A 16,403-nucleotide genomic window follows, 5' to 3' on the forward strand; every position below is an offset into this window, starting at 1 on the left:
AAACACACCTTAGATAATAATTTGTTATTAAAATATTATATCAGTGAAAGAATTTCCTGAATCGTCAGTTCCGGAGATTACCCCCTACATCCAAACTGACAAAATAATATCTTTTTATAATATTAGTGTAGATAATATACCTAGTGTAGATTGACTAGGCAGATCTAGGTAGAGCATGCCAAACTAATGGCAGATCACTAGACGATTCAAAAGCACTCGTATAAAAGTTCATTTAAATAAAACTCTTTCTTTTTCTGTGAGTTCCTTTTATTCTCTGTTCTCTGCAAGCGATTTAAAATAATATCTAAGGGATCTTGCACACTGGTAGTCCAAGTCCGCATTCGACCAGTTATTCTATGAAATGCTTCATTTTATTACGCATTTTGTCGCGCATTCTTCGTCCAATGGTTGCGCGAGATCCCTTAAACTATATGCTTTTTTATTTTTACTGACTAACTAGCTTATGCCCGCGACTTCGTCCGCGCGGACTACACACATTTTAAACCCCTATTTCACCCGCTTAGGGATTGAATTTTTAAAAATCCTTTCTTCGCGGATAGTTACGTCTAATAGCTATCTGCATGCTAAATTTCAGCCCGATCCGTCCAGCAATTTGAGCTGTGTGTTGATACATCATTCAGTCAGTCAGTCAGTCAGCTTTTCCAATAATCCAGCAATAGTTGTTGCTTGATGCGCGTAAAAACAAATAAACCTATGCATATATTTTTGTAATTTTACCATACTTATAGTAGAGACACTATACCAGACAATCAATAAGAGTAATTTATTACCTATTTTGAATAAATCATTTGACTTTGACTTTGAGACATTCAGTAGTTATGGGTGATGTAAACAATGTTTTAAGTTGATTACGCAAGAAATTCAATTACAAGCACAGTGTTATCTTGTTCTAGTATTAATTCGATTTGGGAAGGAGGAGTGTGACTGTGATTGCATTTCAGTGTAACACTGCAGTGTTTGATCTCATCTCGACGCGCTATTAGAGTCACGTAATACCTAGACTCAGCTTAATACTGATAGGTATGTAGATTCAGTCGGATTCAGTTCCTTATTGATTAGGTACTTTGCCACATACCTAATATATCGGATGTTAAAAGAAAAAGTAATGATATTATTAATCGTGCTTGTTACGATAGATGTAGGTATAGTATTTTGGTACTTTTTGTTTTCCATATTATCAACGTTTCTATAATGAAATTATAGGTACTCCATCATGTCTTTTTAAAGGCTTTTTACCCCGGAGCACAATATGCGACAATATAGCATTCTACAAATGGAAGCGTTATTTTTGCGATAGCGGCAGTCTTTTGTATGCCGGATAATATCTGTAGAGTTTCAATACAAACAAATACGGCAGGACATGCAACAGTCTGTCAAGGATACTTGCTACATTTAAAATATTGTACGATGCGACCCTGTGGCATGCCACAATATCGCAAAATGTTGCTTGGGTGTAAATGAGGCTTAAAAATATAAGGTTTCCCCTAGGTGTAGATCTGTGTGCAATATATCAATTTTCTCTCTCTGAATTTGTATTAGATAGGTACCTATAGGATTCAGGTCGGTTTAAAAGCGCAATGATCACAAGCGAGACTTGTTGGACGGCAGTAGTGTCTTTCTGCGAGCAAGTGCTCGCATTAAAGGAGGCGGCTGAACGAGAAAGAGAGCTGGATCCCAACGCTCATCCCATACGCCGTAAACGCCAAGGGCAAAGGCTAGGCGCCGATATGCTCACTACCTCGGACCGTAAACCCGAGGAGGAAGGCAGGGGCATCCTGTAGGGAAGCCCTGTGAGGTATCTGTACCGCTGAGACGGCATAGTAGTATGCAAACTGCGTTCCTGTGCCGCCTCATCATGGCGCTGACGGGTCCGCTGGGTTTTAGTGGGTATTCTGGGTTACAGTGAGTCCCACATACCTCCCCGGAAGAAACGTGGTTCAGCTGCGTTTCTTCCGGGGAGGATGCGTAAAAGCATATCCCAGCGAAAAAAAAAGGTCGGTTTAAAAAAGTTGGGTTGTATTGTATAACTATTATTTTTTTCCGTCATTATTATTCTGATATAAGTAGGTAATTCAAAGGTCGTTTTCTAAAAATACCTCATATACCTAAACATAAGAAACAAAGGGATCGTTCATAATATCACGCATGTAGTTATCAGCTTATATCGTAAACATAACATTATTATGTTTGTTAAGCAAATAACGCTTAGCAACTTAACTCAAGTTTAAATTTCGGTAGGTGCTTACGTGAAATAGATAAGACCAAGTGATAAATGCAAATGGCTCAAGAGAAAAAGTTTTTTAATTCTCGTATTTGATTTTACAGTCCAGCCATTTTAACTTTATAAATTGAAGCTAGGAATTCTAGATGAAAAAGTTTCTAAGTTATGGAGACAGGGTAAACGGATTTCTTGGTAGGTACCTACGTACTTTATCTACCTATTTCCAGCCGACTTCAAAATAGAAGAAGGCTAAGTGCATATTTTGGTCTTCTAAACAAACTCGTACCTTGTACTCGTAACTCGTACTCGTAACTTGTATTCTCTGTCTCTCTCTCTCTCTCTCTCTCTCTCTAGTATTAGCCAATAATTTTTTTTAAGCAAATATTTTAGTAAATAGGATTTGCCACGACACTGTCTCGCACTGCATAACGTGATTTCTAATAAGTACTGTTCCGAAGAAAGTATAAAAAAATAGTTATTATACCTGTTATCTCCCAAAGCCACCATGATCCAAACTTCATAGTCGCTGATCGTTCCTCCCTGTGTTGGGGACAATACGCAGATAAACTTTCAATTTTTACAAATTTATGAAGGTCTGACACTCCTGACTCTCTCTCTATTGTTTTTGGTGTACAAACAAAAAATACCAAAAATATACATAGGTACTAAATGTGGAATACGTCATGTTTGAGGCCTTGGTGTAATCGCGTAGATAAGTACCTACAGGAGGTAAGTAAAGGTAGCCAATGTAAAAAATAGGTTTCCTACGCTGGCTGTTGCGTATTTCTGAATGTTCAGTGAAGAAAAACGAAGGGTTCAAGTACCTTTGAACATACCGATATGCGGGTGACTGGTACGACCTCGACTTTGTTATTTGAGTAAGTAAATAATACATTTCTCTCACAATAACATAAGCTTTCTTTACTTAAGATACAAAGGTAAGTAGATTATGAAAGTGGTATTAATATCAATGTCTCCTAATTCGCTAACAATACGATCCTATTTAGTGGTCATGCAACGTTCTTTTGCTAATAAAATAAAGTGAGGGTTCGGTTCGTTGACGTCATCCGTCTCTAGGGCTGCCATTAGGGAGTTAATTGAATCAGGAAAAATTCAATCCAATAAAAAATTTAGATAGGTTACGATGGTAATTTTTTTTGTATGCTAGAGTAAACCTTCAAAGTGCCTGTATAAAAAATGAATAAAATTATTTATTTATTCTTTTTTCATTAATCTCTCACAATAACATAAGCTTTCTTTACTTAAGATACAAAGGTAAGTAGATTATGAAAGTCGTATTAATATCAATGTCTCCTAATTCGCTAACAATACGATCCTATTTAGTGGTCATGCAACGTTCTTTTGCTAATAAAATAAAGTGAGGGTTCGGTTCGTTGACGTCATCCGTCTCTAGGGCTGCCATTAGGGAGTTAATTGAATCAGGAAAAATTCAATCCAATAAAAAATTTAGATAGGTTACGATGGTAATTTTTTTTGTATGCTAGAGTAAACCTTCAAAGTGCCTGTATAAAAAATGAATAAAATTATTTATTTATTCTTTTTTCATTAATCTCTCACAATAACATAAGCTTTCTTTACTTAAGATACAAAGGTAAGTAGATTATGAAAGTCGTATTAATATCAATGTCTCCTAATTCGCTAACAATACGATCCTATTTAGTGGTCATGCAACGTTCTTTTGCTAATAAAATAAAGTGAGGGTTCGGTTCGTTGACGTCATCCGTCTCTAGGGCTGCCATTAGGGAGTTAATTGAATCAGGAAAAATTCAAACCAATAAAAAATTTAGATAGGTTGCGATGGTAATTTTTTTTTGTATGCTAGAGTAAACCTTCAAAGTGCCTGTATAAAAAATGAATAAAGTTATTTATTTATTCTTTTTTCATTAATCACTAGATACTTAATCACTGATGCCCGCGACTACATACGCGTGGATTTAGGTTTTGAAAATCCCGTAGGAACTCTTCGATTTTCCGGTATAAAAAGTAGCGTATGTCACTCTCCACTCTCCAGGTCTTAAACTATATACCTACCTACCTACCATGCAAAAATCACATCGATCCGTTGCTCCGTTGCGACGTGGTTGAAGGACAAACAAACACACTTTCGCATTTATAATAGTGGTAGTGATTATGGGCAAACGCTTGATCACAAAAACACCTGATGTAAAGTGATGATGTGTGTTAAAGTGTCTTTAATATTGTCATGTCATATCATCAGTTTGTTGTAAACCTCTGGACTTACCAGGGCTAACTTCAGCTTCTGCAAGTTCTGTTGATAATGAACGATAGCTTTAGGAAAACAATAAATAAATTACTCACTTCCTCAATCATTGGCATAGGTATTAGTATTAATACAATACGTTGAATTAGAAATAAGCAATTACATATTACATTCATCCTGCTCATTCAATAAGTTATATATATTCATCATATAGGAGACTATAATAATTAATAATGAAATGTATAACAAGTACATAGGTACAGAATACGAGTAGATAAGTACATATATTAAACATTTCCCAAAGGCATTAAGTTAATTAAATGAAATCCGTACTCCTGTATTTCAGTGACGAATTTATTGCTGCGGTGTTCTGAATATTATTACATGAAGCATTTACATAATACTTTGTTAAATTTATGTGATTTTGCGACCACTTAGGTGCAGCCGTGCAAAAACAAATTGTAGATATTCGATTTTCAGCTGGGACTTGGATATAATTTGCTTCCGTATTTTACTTGGAGGCCTTCCTGGAAGTCGCAGTGGTAAGCGCTGCAGTGTAGTTATAATTGGGAAGCCCATATTCGATTCCCGGCAGGAGATATTTTGAAAATAATTTTCTATGGCTACACACACCTAAATTTAGGAACTGAAAGTTTGTTAAAAGCTCTTAATATTTTAGGTTATATTAATAAAAATATTTGGTATTTGGGTTTTCGGTCTAAAAAGATAAGTAGGTACCTACACTTACTTTTTTTTTAGACCTGTTTGAAGATTTTTGGAAATTCTCCTTACCGATTTTCAAAAATTCCACTCGAACAAAGTCCGGGCGGGTCATCTAGGTACTTACCTATTAAATAGAAATAAACCTTGAGTGATTAAGTTAAAACACTCCATACAAGTAGTACAATAAAGTCCCGGCTAAAAATAAAGATTTAAAAAAAAAAACGTAAGTACCTAGTAGGTAGGTATAGCAGCGGCTAGGTGCCGATGGGGCGACGGGTTTATTCTAGGTAGGTAAGTATACCTATCTATGAGATATATCTTATCTAATGTAGTCTAATGTTATTGCAGCCATATCACTTCAACAAGGATCTAATTAATAATTACCATCGGTCTTAAACACAATATTATATACTATGCTAATATAGCCCTTTTAAATAATTACTCTATAAGTTATGTTATTTCCTCAATAAAGTAGGTACCTTCTTGTTAGGGAACGTATGTAGGTGTCTAAAATTTCACCTTTGTAGGTCTAGAGTTTGGGCTAGGTGTTGATGAGTTAGTCAGTGAGCCAGGACTTTTATTTTGAACTAGCTTATGCTCGCGACTTCGTCCGCGTGGCCTACACAAATTTCAAACCCCTATTTCACCCCCTCAGGGGTTGGATTTTCGAAAATCCTTTCTTAGCGGATGCCTACGTCATAATAGCTATCTGCATGCCAAACAGCCTGATCCGTCCAGTAGTTTGAGCTCTGCGTTGATAGATCAGTCAGTCAGTTAGTCACCTTTTCCTTTTATATATTTAGATATATTAAGACTAGCGGCTCGTCCTGGCTTTGCAGCACTTCGCTGCGCACGCCTCAGGAGCTCTCAGATAGGATGATTTTTTTCCGACCTAATTTATTATCACAATTATCACCATACTTACTCATATGCTTATTTTCGCAAAATGTTCATTTATTAACCTTCTAAGATAATCCCTTTTTCTTTTGGTGAAAACCATGTAAAGTATTTATTTTCTGAGAATTGTTCTAAAGTAATGATCTTTCATACATACGGCAAGTGATTAATGTATTTACTTATGTACAAGATTTAAAGTTATCATTTTTTGGGAAATGTTTTACCTCTGGTTACACAGAACTCCACCGAATTAAAAAGTATAGTTATTGTTCACTGTTATTGAGCCCATTGGAAATGCTATGAGCAGTTTCCTAATTTATTAACGACATCCGGAACTACCTTTTGTTTACAAAGACTGTCGTTTGGCTTGCGAAATCCGAATTAGACAGGGCACTGGTTACCGTGTCAATGATTTGCGAATAGTGTTTTGAATAATAACTGCGATTGAATACCCGTAGGAAAACGGCGTGTCCATTCGGGCTCACGTAGACAAATATTAGTTTTAGACAGTATATTTTGCATACGGTCGACGTAATCTATCTACGGTCTACCGTGTCATATTCATTGGTGCCTTTATCTACCAATATACTTAGATGTTTTTGAAATCTATGTAATTTTCAAAGTCAAAGTCTTATAAGAATCTTTCTTCTTTTTTTAGTGTTTCGTAGGTACCTCAAAAGAAAAAAAGGAACCCTAATAGGATCACTTCGTTGTCTATCTGTCAGTCAAGAAACCTATAGGACACTTCCCGTTGACCTACAGACGTAAAGGGAAAAATCCGAAAACCATAAATTTGTGGTTACAACACAAAAAAAATTAAAATGTGTTCATGAACAAATAATTAGTATTTTCAACTTTTAAATTAAGATTACTATATTAAGTGGGGTATCATAAAAAAGGGCTTTACCTGTACATTCTAAAACAGATTTTTATTTATTTTTATGTGTAATAGTTTTTGATTTATCGTGCAAAATGTCGAGAAAATACGACTGTAGTATGGAAATCTCGGTGCGCGAGTCTGACTCGCACTTGGCCGGTTTGTTTCTAGTTTAATTACTAAAATTCTACTACCTATCAAGAATTCAGACTTCAGAGTGATGTGTGAAAAGCGTGTAAAAGAAAGCGCCTGTCAACTTAAAATCGCATGCACTACGGCGTGCGTGCGGCTGTCCGTGAGGCGCGCACGCAAAGGTCGCCCACGATTACTGAACTGCGCCCTACTCGACTTATTGCCTCGATATCTATGACAGGCGCTTTCACTTACAATGTTAAGGTTAAACTTTAAACTTACACTGTATATACTACAGAGTAAGATATGATATTATACACAGAGGATCGACGAGGCCGTCTAGACAGATCTATATCGTGCGGTAAGTAGCACGTAGCACACGTACGTAGTCGAAATTTCACGGATACCTACGTACGAAGCGATTTGACACAACAGACAGACAAACAACAAAGTGATCCTATAAGGGTTCCTTTTGAGCTATGGAAGTTCCATAGCTCAAACGGAAAAAGGAACCCTTATAGGATCACTTCGTACGTAGCCGTAGGTATCCGTGAATTTTCGACTACGTACGGGTGCTACGTGTAATGGAACCCTTAAAATAAGTTCAGGACAATAGTTTGAAGTCGGTAATAATTAGTATTATATTCTTAATTAATAGCATAAACGATATGGGACTCTGAATAATACATTAGTGATAATCTCGCACGTACCTACTCACACAACTGAAAGGCCTTTCAGCTTTAAATGCAAATACGATCACTCCCGCTCCACCCTTGTTTATAAAACATCGATGTTCGAGGTTACCCATTCTATCCCAATTGCTATAGATTTGATTAAAGATAAGCAATAAATGGGATTGTTTTTAATCGATATCACAGCAACTTTTATCTCTATAGGGAGACAATAGATGATGTCCAGGACTTCATCCGCGTGGATTTAGGGTTATAAAAGTCCCGTGGGCTTGGTTCGGTTGCGGCGGAATTGAAGGACAAACAACCAAACAAACACATTTTCACATTTAAAATACGGGTAGTCATATTATGTAGGTACTTATAGATCTCTTTTTATAAATAAAAGGCTTTGAATGAATTACATAATATATCGTGGTTTATATTTAGGTTTTCTCTAAAACGTAAACGTAATGGAAAGCATTTTCAGAACATTTTCCGAGCTAAGCTGGAACGTGTCAACTAGGTTGCAACATTGTATTTATTATTTTGTAACCATTCTCTTTTTCTTCTTGGTCGTATTTCATCAAGTCTTATCCGTAGTGCCTTTTATCATCATCATCATAATCATAATCATCAACCGAAAGATGTCCACTGCTGGATATAGCAGTCTGTTGTAGTGCCTCTATTTAAATAAAATAAAAATAATTTTGACATAATGATGGGCTTCCCCTGCGGCGCGGAGGCGCATGTAGACTACTGTTATATGTACTAGGTAGGTACTAAAATTACTACTTACTAGTTAGGAAAGCGGTGCATATCCTTGCTGCGTAGAGCCCGGTCCGCTCCAGCTCCTATGGCGTCCTGACTTCTGAAGGCATTTGCTGAGAGGTTCGACTGCCAGTACTCGAATCCCTGTTATATGATTCACGTGATCATTGATTCATTTTAATGGGACCCATAGGCATATGTGACCTACTCCTGCTGATATGTCGTAAATTTAAAATATAAAGATCCTGATCAAATAAAAAGTTAATCATTAATTAATTAAGTTAGGGGAAAGTCAAGGTCCAATTTATACATAACAAAATCGGTGAGTAGGTACGCGCCCACCTGTTCTTTAATTATGTCTATTTGCTTTTACGATCCGACGTGAAATATTGCTAGCCCTGAAGGCAGGGTCGCGGCGCTTCGTATTAGGCATGAAGCCAACAGATGCGACAATGTTCGTAGAAATAAATTTTGTACAGTCAACAACCGTTAAGGATATTTATTTGAGAGGAACAAATATTACGACCGATTTACTCTTCTTGAGGTTCTTGTTAGGATCTGAGATCTTTGAACCCTAGTAATCTAGAGTTTGACTAAATTGAGTTGACAGAAATCGGACCGAGAAGTTCTTGCTTTACGGCTGAAATTAAAAATAATATACCTTTAATTAATCTATCTGGAATCTGTAGATAAGTTACTAAGCAACGTTGATAATAATTTGGCAAATAACAACGTTGTTAAATAACTTGTCGACGGATTGCAGATATAGGATTGATTGATTAATAGTTTTGGCCGTAATTCTGCGACAAACAACTACATATTTCTATGCGGGTAACAATGTACATACTACGCACTTGATTGGTCATTTAAAAAAAATGACAGTTTTTTGCAGCCTTTGCTTATACCTTACTTGATGGCCATGAGTGTTATGTTTAGTTAGTAACTTTGTGGTACACGATTTTTGTGAGCTTATACATTAACTACAATGGGGAAATAGGATTTTGTAGACCTAAATGTTAGAAAGTACATCCCTTACAAGCCTACTTGAGTAGGTAAATATCTCATAAAAATTGTTAACGTAGACAGGCCACTTACCAGTAGACCCGTAGGAATTTCAATCTTAAGTTCAAGCCTACTTGTTGCGTCTTGATAAAGTTTTTATGTATAGGCCTGACCAAGTGCAAAACTGTCTTAGCTTAGCTGGTTTTGCCACGCTTCGCTGTGGTAGTCTGATATTGATTATTATTATGGAATTAAGTAATTCCCGTTCCCATGAAACTTTGTATAAAAGATTTATAAAACACTCATATAAATAAAAATACATTTTGTAAATATTTGAAGTCAATCAATCGATTGCTTCAACATCGATTTTTGCTGACACAAACATACGGAAGTTTTTATCATGTAGGACACAGAATTCATATAAAGCATAATAAGTCAATTTTATTAAACGTTTACAATGAATATTATAAACAATTTTTAAATTCTGTAAACTTTTTTCATAAATAACGAACCGAAAGGAACCGAAAAACAAGGCCTACAGATTTCATAGTTTTTGATAATTCTGAATGAAAAAAACTGTATGATAAAATTTCTAACATTTTCGAGAAAACATTTGTTTTAAATTTAAATCTAAATGATCTTCACGCTTTGAACGATTTCGTTAAATATATTTCAAAAGCTAATCCTCTTTGTAATTAGCCTAAAGTTAATCAAACCTTTAATGTGGGTTTTATTTTATTTACAGCTTAGATAGCGTAGAGCTCTACGCAAGAGGTACTAAAAATAATATGATTAGTGTGCTAACATTCCTGCAATATTAGTTTTGTAATTAGCCGAATTACTCTTAATAATCCTGCCAAGTATTTTGAGCACTAGAAATAAAAATTAGGAAGTCACTTTCACTACAATATAAACTCTCGCAGCAAGTCTACAAGTTTTAGTTGCAAAAACTTTCTGGCTCGTTTGAAAAATTAAAAGGACGATCGTAAAGCAAACACACATTCCATTTATGCATGCAAACTTATGCAAACATTTCTACCTAATACAAATTTTATCTGAATATATTTCGTAGACATGTGCGGAAAGTGGTCTGACGATTTATTATAAAATCCACGTTTTCTTAGTGAGAGGAGTTTCCCATGTGATCATTGGTGTCAAAAGAAAAGTGTCAAAAAAGTGATAAAAATGTTGTAAAGAAGCGTTGTGATGAGTCGCAATCAGCTCCGAGTGCCGGAGTTGAGGGTATGCGGTGCGCCGGCGCAGGAGGAGCCTGATACACCGTCCGCCCTGCCGCCCTTCGCGCTCACCCTTGCCTCGATACCTAGACGAAGGCATTCTTGGATATGTGGGTAAGTCGCTATAGTTAAGGAGGTTTCCAGGAGTCCTATCGCCGTAGCTTCATATCTTCACAATGACGATCCCAATTACCTATGATTGGCTGACATATTATCACTATTGGCAGTTGCAGCAAGAATACCTTGAATTCAACCAACTACTACAATTGCGATTAGCACTGTGATAATTTCAACCTTCGTGTTAAGGGCCAGGTTGCTAGGTACAGTTGCTTTTATTCAAAAAGAGAATAGCTCCCACTGATAAGTGCGTATTGCTTGCCTGTAGGCAAGCAATACGCACCACCACCACGCAGCACCACACAAATCTCAAAACACACTCGACGCACGTTTCGCCCCGATACCGGAGCATCCTCAGGAGATGTAGTCCTTACAATCCACAATTGCAAAGATTCTTTGCAAAGATGCTTTTTTTAGGAGCTAGGGATCCGTGGGATCTGTAGTGATCTACAGATCCCACAGATCACCTCATGCATGTTCTGAGACGCACTTGGCCAGTTTTTATACGTTGTTCACATTGTTTTGGGACGTCAGCCTCCAATTTCATTATCTTTACAGAAGAGCAGCGTGTATACGCCCGAAGGCTGACTTAAACAAATCTATATTTTCCCAACGCGCATGAGGCTTATTTCGGCTAATTTGGTTAGAAATGCTTGCGGCAGTGAGGCCAATGATTCTAGTCATAAGCAAAAAAAACCAACGACATGGTATTTACATAAATAGTTATGGTATTTTCTTTATTTTATTGAGCGCACTTTACTTAAGTGCTTGTATTTATGTTAATATCAACAACTAGCTGATGCCCGCGATTTAGTCCGTATTTAGTTTTTAATCCGTGTGAACTCTTTCATTTTCCCGCATAAAAAGTATAGCTTATGCCCGTCCTCTAAATGTAGCTATGCTATCTATGTGCCTTTCAAGATCGGCTCATCCGTGATAAGGTAATAGACAGACAGACACATTTTAGCATATACAATATTATGATTTTTTTACTCGGGGTAGTTTGAGAGATCTCTATAAGAAAGTAATTATCCTATTTTTAAACCAACCAAAATATTGCTGTAATAATATAAACCATGAGAAGTGAAAAATGTAATAAAATGGCATATTACTTGAAGAGATTTTATTACGTCCCATTTTAGGTAAAATTAATATTTTTCTAATGAAATTTAATAAGTTTCACCTTATACCTTCTCGTTTATTTTTTAAATGACGACCTATCCTCACTTTTTAATTACGCCGGTTCTTAAAAATACAATACTTATTATTTTTATTTTTCCACCTCACTACGTGCAAGTTGCTATCAGTCTCTTGCATCTTGCATCCCCAAAGTTTATAGAATAGAGACAGTAATACCAGAGTGAAATAAAATATTATATCATTTGAAGTGTTTTGTAGTTTTCCCATGACTGTCTAAACTTTTAAATTACGCCGATTCATAGAAATAGAATATCTATTTTTATTTTCACACCTTACTACGTATTACCACTCTTTTGCGTCTCCGAAACTTATAGAATAGAAATAGACATATATCTGAAATGTTTTGTAATTTCTCTACGACATTGGTAAAATGATAATGAGTTAGTAATGGTTTAAATATGTGTGTATTCTTGTAATATGACTCAAGAATATGTCGTGCGGGTTTTGTGATGGTGTTTCCAGCTGTCCGTCTGTAAAACAATTAATAACATCAGATATTCATGAGAACTCTTGAGTCGCCTGTCGTGAACATTAGCAAAACAAAAGGCAGCTAGCTATGTGAGTGTCATCTATAACCTCGGCTATTGTATTGCGAGCGATGTCTTCAACTGTTTTTGTCATCCATTTATCTAACTGCGATGGACTACTTAGAGAAATAGAATATGAAGATATCACATGTTTTTGTAGGGTTACCCAAAGTTTTTAGCTGTCTTGAGTTATTCTATATATTGTTTTAATGTGGGTTATAAAAAGAAATTCCCTTAAGTCTTCCAGGCGCAGAGGGTAGCCACCGCCCATGTTGTAGGTAAAACGGGTATAAGTCGAGGGGATTCAATATGGAAAAAATCACACATAATGTTATTATTCAGAGGCTCAGAGTACTTAAGGACTTTACGGTTACATAGAAATTTATGTAGGTTTAAAACTAAATGATTTGTCCTGACTGACTGACTGATCGATCTATCAACGCATAGCTAAAAAGGTTGTGGACTTGAGATTTTGACAATATAGGTTCTTTTTATGAAATAGGCGCTTAATAAGGAAGGTTTTTTGGAAATTCCACCCCCAAGGGCGTTAAAAAGGAGATAAAATTTTGTAAGAAAGTCCGTCATGTCCGTCATTTTCGAGTTACATCTATGAAAATTGGTATTTGGGCTTTTGATTGGAAAATAAAAAAAATGGAAAAATACGTGTTTCATGATTTTTAGAAATTCTACCCCCAAAGCGGTTAAATAGGGGGTGAAAGTCTGTATGAAAGTTCGATATTTTTCAAGTTATATGTATGAAAATTTATGCAGTATTTGAGCTTTCGAGCAAAAACGTTGAAGTTGTTTCAGGATTTTTGAAAATTCCACTCCCTTGCTGATTTTTAGTAAAGCCGCGGGAGCCGGGGTCATCTAGTATGAACAATGAATATAGATCAATGTAGATAGCTCCACTTTTGTTCGTATATTTTGTCAACAAAAGTTGGTAGCAGTTCATGCTGACAAGGTTTGTAGGAAATGAGTCAATCTGTGAAGAAGGAAATAACAGTTTGACTCCAATCACTGTTTTCACGTCCCGATCGCGGAATGCCGTAACTCGCGAATAATACTGATTTACCTCAATTTTCATGTTCTCGGAGACCATTGGCATTAATTTCTGATTCCATGACTTCACATAATAACACATGTTATATGTCTATAGAGTCAAAACTTAAAAGATTAAAAATATTATGTTTACACAAAAAGCTCCTAAGTATAGCAGGTGTGTCAATCCATATAATTTATATTATAAATGCGAAAGTGTGTCTGTCTGTCTGTTCGTCTGTCTGTCTGTCTGTCTGCTAGCCTTTCACGGCCCATCCATTTAACCGATTTTGACGAAATTCGGTACAGCGATAGCTTGCATTCCGGGGAAAAGTAGCCTATGTCCATAGGCTACTTTTTATACCGGAAAATCAAAGAGTTCCCATTGGATATTTAAAAACCTAAATCCACGCGGACGAAGTCGTGGGCATCATCTAGTTAGTATAATACTTTCATGAAAATCTGCAGCCATCAATGCTTAGCCGGCTTTTGAGAAATTTGATTTTTCGCTATTGGAATAATGGAATAGCTCAATCACTCAAGATAATAGTGACAATCAATGGGAAAGATTTTATACCCTACAAGTAGTTGCGTTAAAAATCAATTTTATAACTTGCCTTAAGACTAGATCAGACCAATTTATCTACCTAAGTACCTATATAATGCGTCTTGTTTCCTTGAGAGTTCTGGTTCATTTTAAGAAATTAGGGGTGGAGGTTTTTCTGAATAACAAAATAATAATACGGTGATCTCCCAGATGCATTCACATGCATTAAAGAAGAATAATTATATAAAATTAAAACTATTTGCCTATTCATTTACTAGGTTACTAAGTTTCTACAAAGTTTTTAGGTCAACTGAAAACTGAAAAGGTTTCTCTTTATAGATATAATATATTATAGTTCAAACGATAAAATAGGTTTCTCTTTATAAAATTACTGGCTTTCATGCGAACCCCTTTAAAGCGATACGATACAAATTGGCGTATGGTTTAAACATCGATGTCAGCTGCATAATTCGATTTACTTACCTGCTAGGCCACTTCGAGAGCGCGTATAAATTCATTATCTTCGTAAAACTTTAACATGGGCTGGCTAAAGTCACCTTTCAAAGATAGGAAGGTAGTTAAAGTGCTTTCAGGCTGAAATATTCAATTAATATGTGTGTATTATTCAATATATTGCGCAGTTTGTATTCATATGTAGGGAAGTATATTGTTTTTTCATAGCTTTACATTTCATAATGATAATTATGATTATAAATTAATCACAATATCAGTCATTTGGATGAAATATCAGTTAGAGATAAGCAATCTGTTCGATGGTTAATTTCATTTATTATTATTAAATGCCCGTTTCTATTCATTTTTACCTGCTTTGAAATGAAGGTAAGTATAATATGCACTTAGAATAAGAATTAGTATGTAAAAACTATTAGACCATTTTTGATGCAGTCTTTTGCGTTTTAAATTTACGCTTGTAGTCTATCTCTGCAAAATTTAAAGTTTTATTTCAGTATTTTCCATACTTGATAAGGTATATTGTGTAACAAATTTGAATTTGTTTTAAGGATACTCATATTAATTAAAGGGTCTACAACAAGGTCTGCTAACAAGTCCCAATGGGGACGTTTATATAATAAATTAAATTAAATTCCTTCTTCTTGGCTAGTATATCAGACTTGTAGTCAAATCCTTTTCGCGATAAAAAATATAAATAATATTATGAGTTAAAAGATCTCTTTATGCTATTTTGAATGAAAACTTTCAAGATAAAAAGCTTTGAGTCTAGAACTCATTTGTCAAAATGCTCTTGTCGCTTCTGATACCGCTGATTTTTCAACAAAAGCTCTTAAAAAAGTGTAACGAATTCTTGGCAAATAAATAATCTGTCGTAAAAACTTTCAAACCATTTTTTTATGAAAGCAAAAAATTCTAAACATTTTTTTAAGCATGAAAGAAAATACATTTTATTATTAGCTATACCTAACCTTCATGAATGGTTCCATGACACTGTGTTGTAAATGGTTGTAAACAATACATACGCATTTCGAAAAAAAAATTCTAATTTGAGGCTAATTGTAAGTAATAAGCACTTTCTTATCATGAAGTTCTAATATCAGGTAATATCTGAAACAGTTTCTCGTCTTCTATAATTTCAGGCTCAAACTGTATTATATCTTGATAAGCATGTATTGTATTTAACAGCTCAAAAGGTTATAAAAAAAAACCGGCCAAAGTCACACTCGAGCACCGAGGGTTACGTACTCAGGTATTTTTTCGTTTTTTTCACGATAGGTCAAAAACTGTTATGCATAAAAATAAATAAAAATCTGTTTGAGAATATACAGGCACAGCTCTTTCATATGATATACCATTTGGTTAGTTATCTTACTATGGAAATTGAAATTACTACTCAATTATTATATGTGTTCTTTAACACATTTTAATTTTTTCGTATGATGTAACCACAAATCCACGGTTTTCGGATTTAATTTGCATGACGTGATCCAATTAAACATCCAAAGAAATGTTCCTCTCAGCGTTGGGGGCAATACGCAGAGAAACTTTCAGATTTTATGAAATAAGGAAGGTCTTGCACGCGCTGGCTCTCTCTCTCTATAATAGATTTGAAATGTATTGCTGCTATTATGACATTACGAGAAATTGATGACTTTTGAGTTTAGGACAGTGCGACATATTTGAAACTCTGCCACCGGCTATTTTCGTC

General features: G+C 35.4%; 1 protein-coding gene across 3 annotated transcripts in view; it reads left to right on the forward strand.

The window, feature by feature from the left end:
* Nucleotides 1-16,403, forward strand: part of dnc (phosphodiesterase dunce) — a 465,943-nt gene that overhangs the window by 160,830 nt on the left and 288,710 nt on the right. The window contains exon 2 of one of the 3 annotated variants that reach the window (XM_034968458.2): nucleotides 10,627-10,903. The exons of 1 other annotated variant lie outside the window; for it this stretch is intronic. In XM_034968458.2, the coding sequence (XP_034824349.1) occupies nucleotides 10,761-10,903 (143 nt within the window). In that variant the 5' untranslated portion in view covers nucleotides 10,627-10,760. The remainder of the gene's footprint in view (nucleotides 1-10,626; nucleotides 10,904-16,403) is intronic. One more of the 3 variants, XM_034968459.2, reaches the window with a different exon arrangement.

This window comes from Maniola hyperantus, chromosome 5, assembly GCF_902806685.2.
Source record: "Maniola hyperantus chromosome 5, iAphHyp1.2, whole genome shotgun sequence".
Taxonomy (NCBI): Eukaryota; Metazoa; Arthropoda; class Insecta; order Lepidoptera; family Nymphalidae; genus Maniola; species Maniola hyperantus.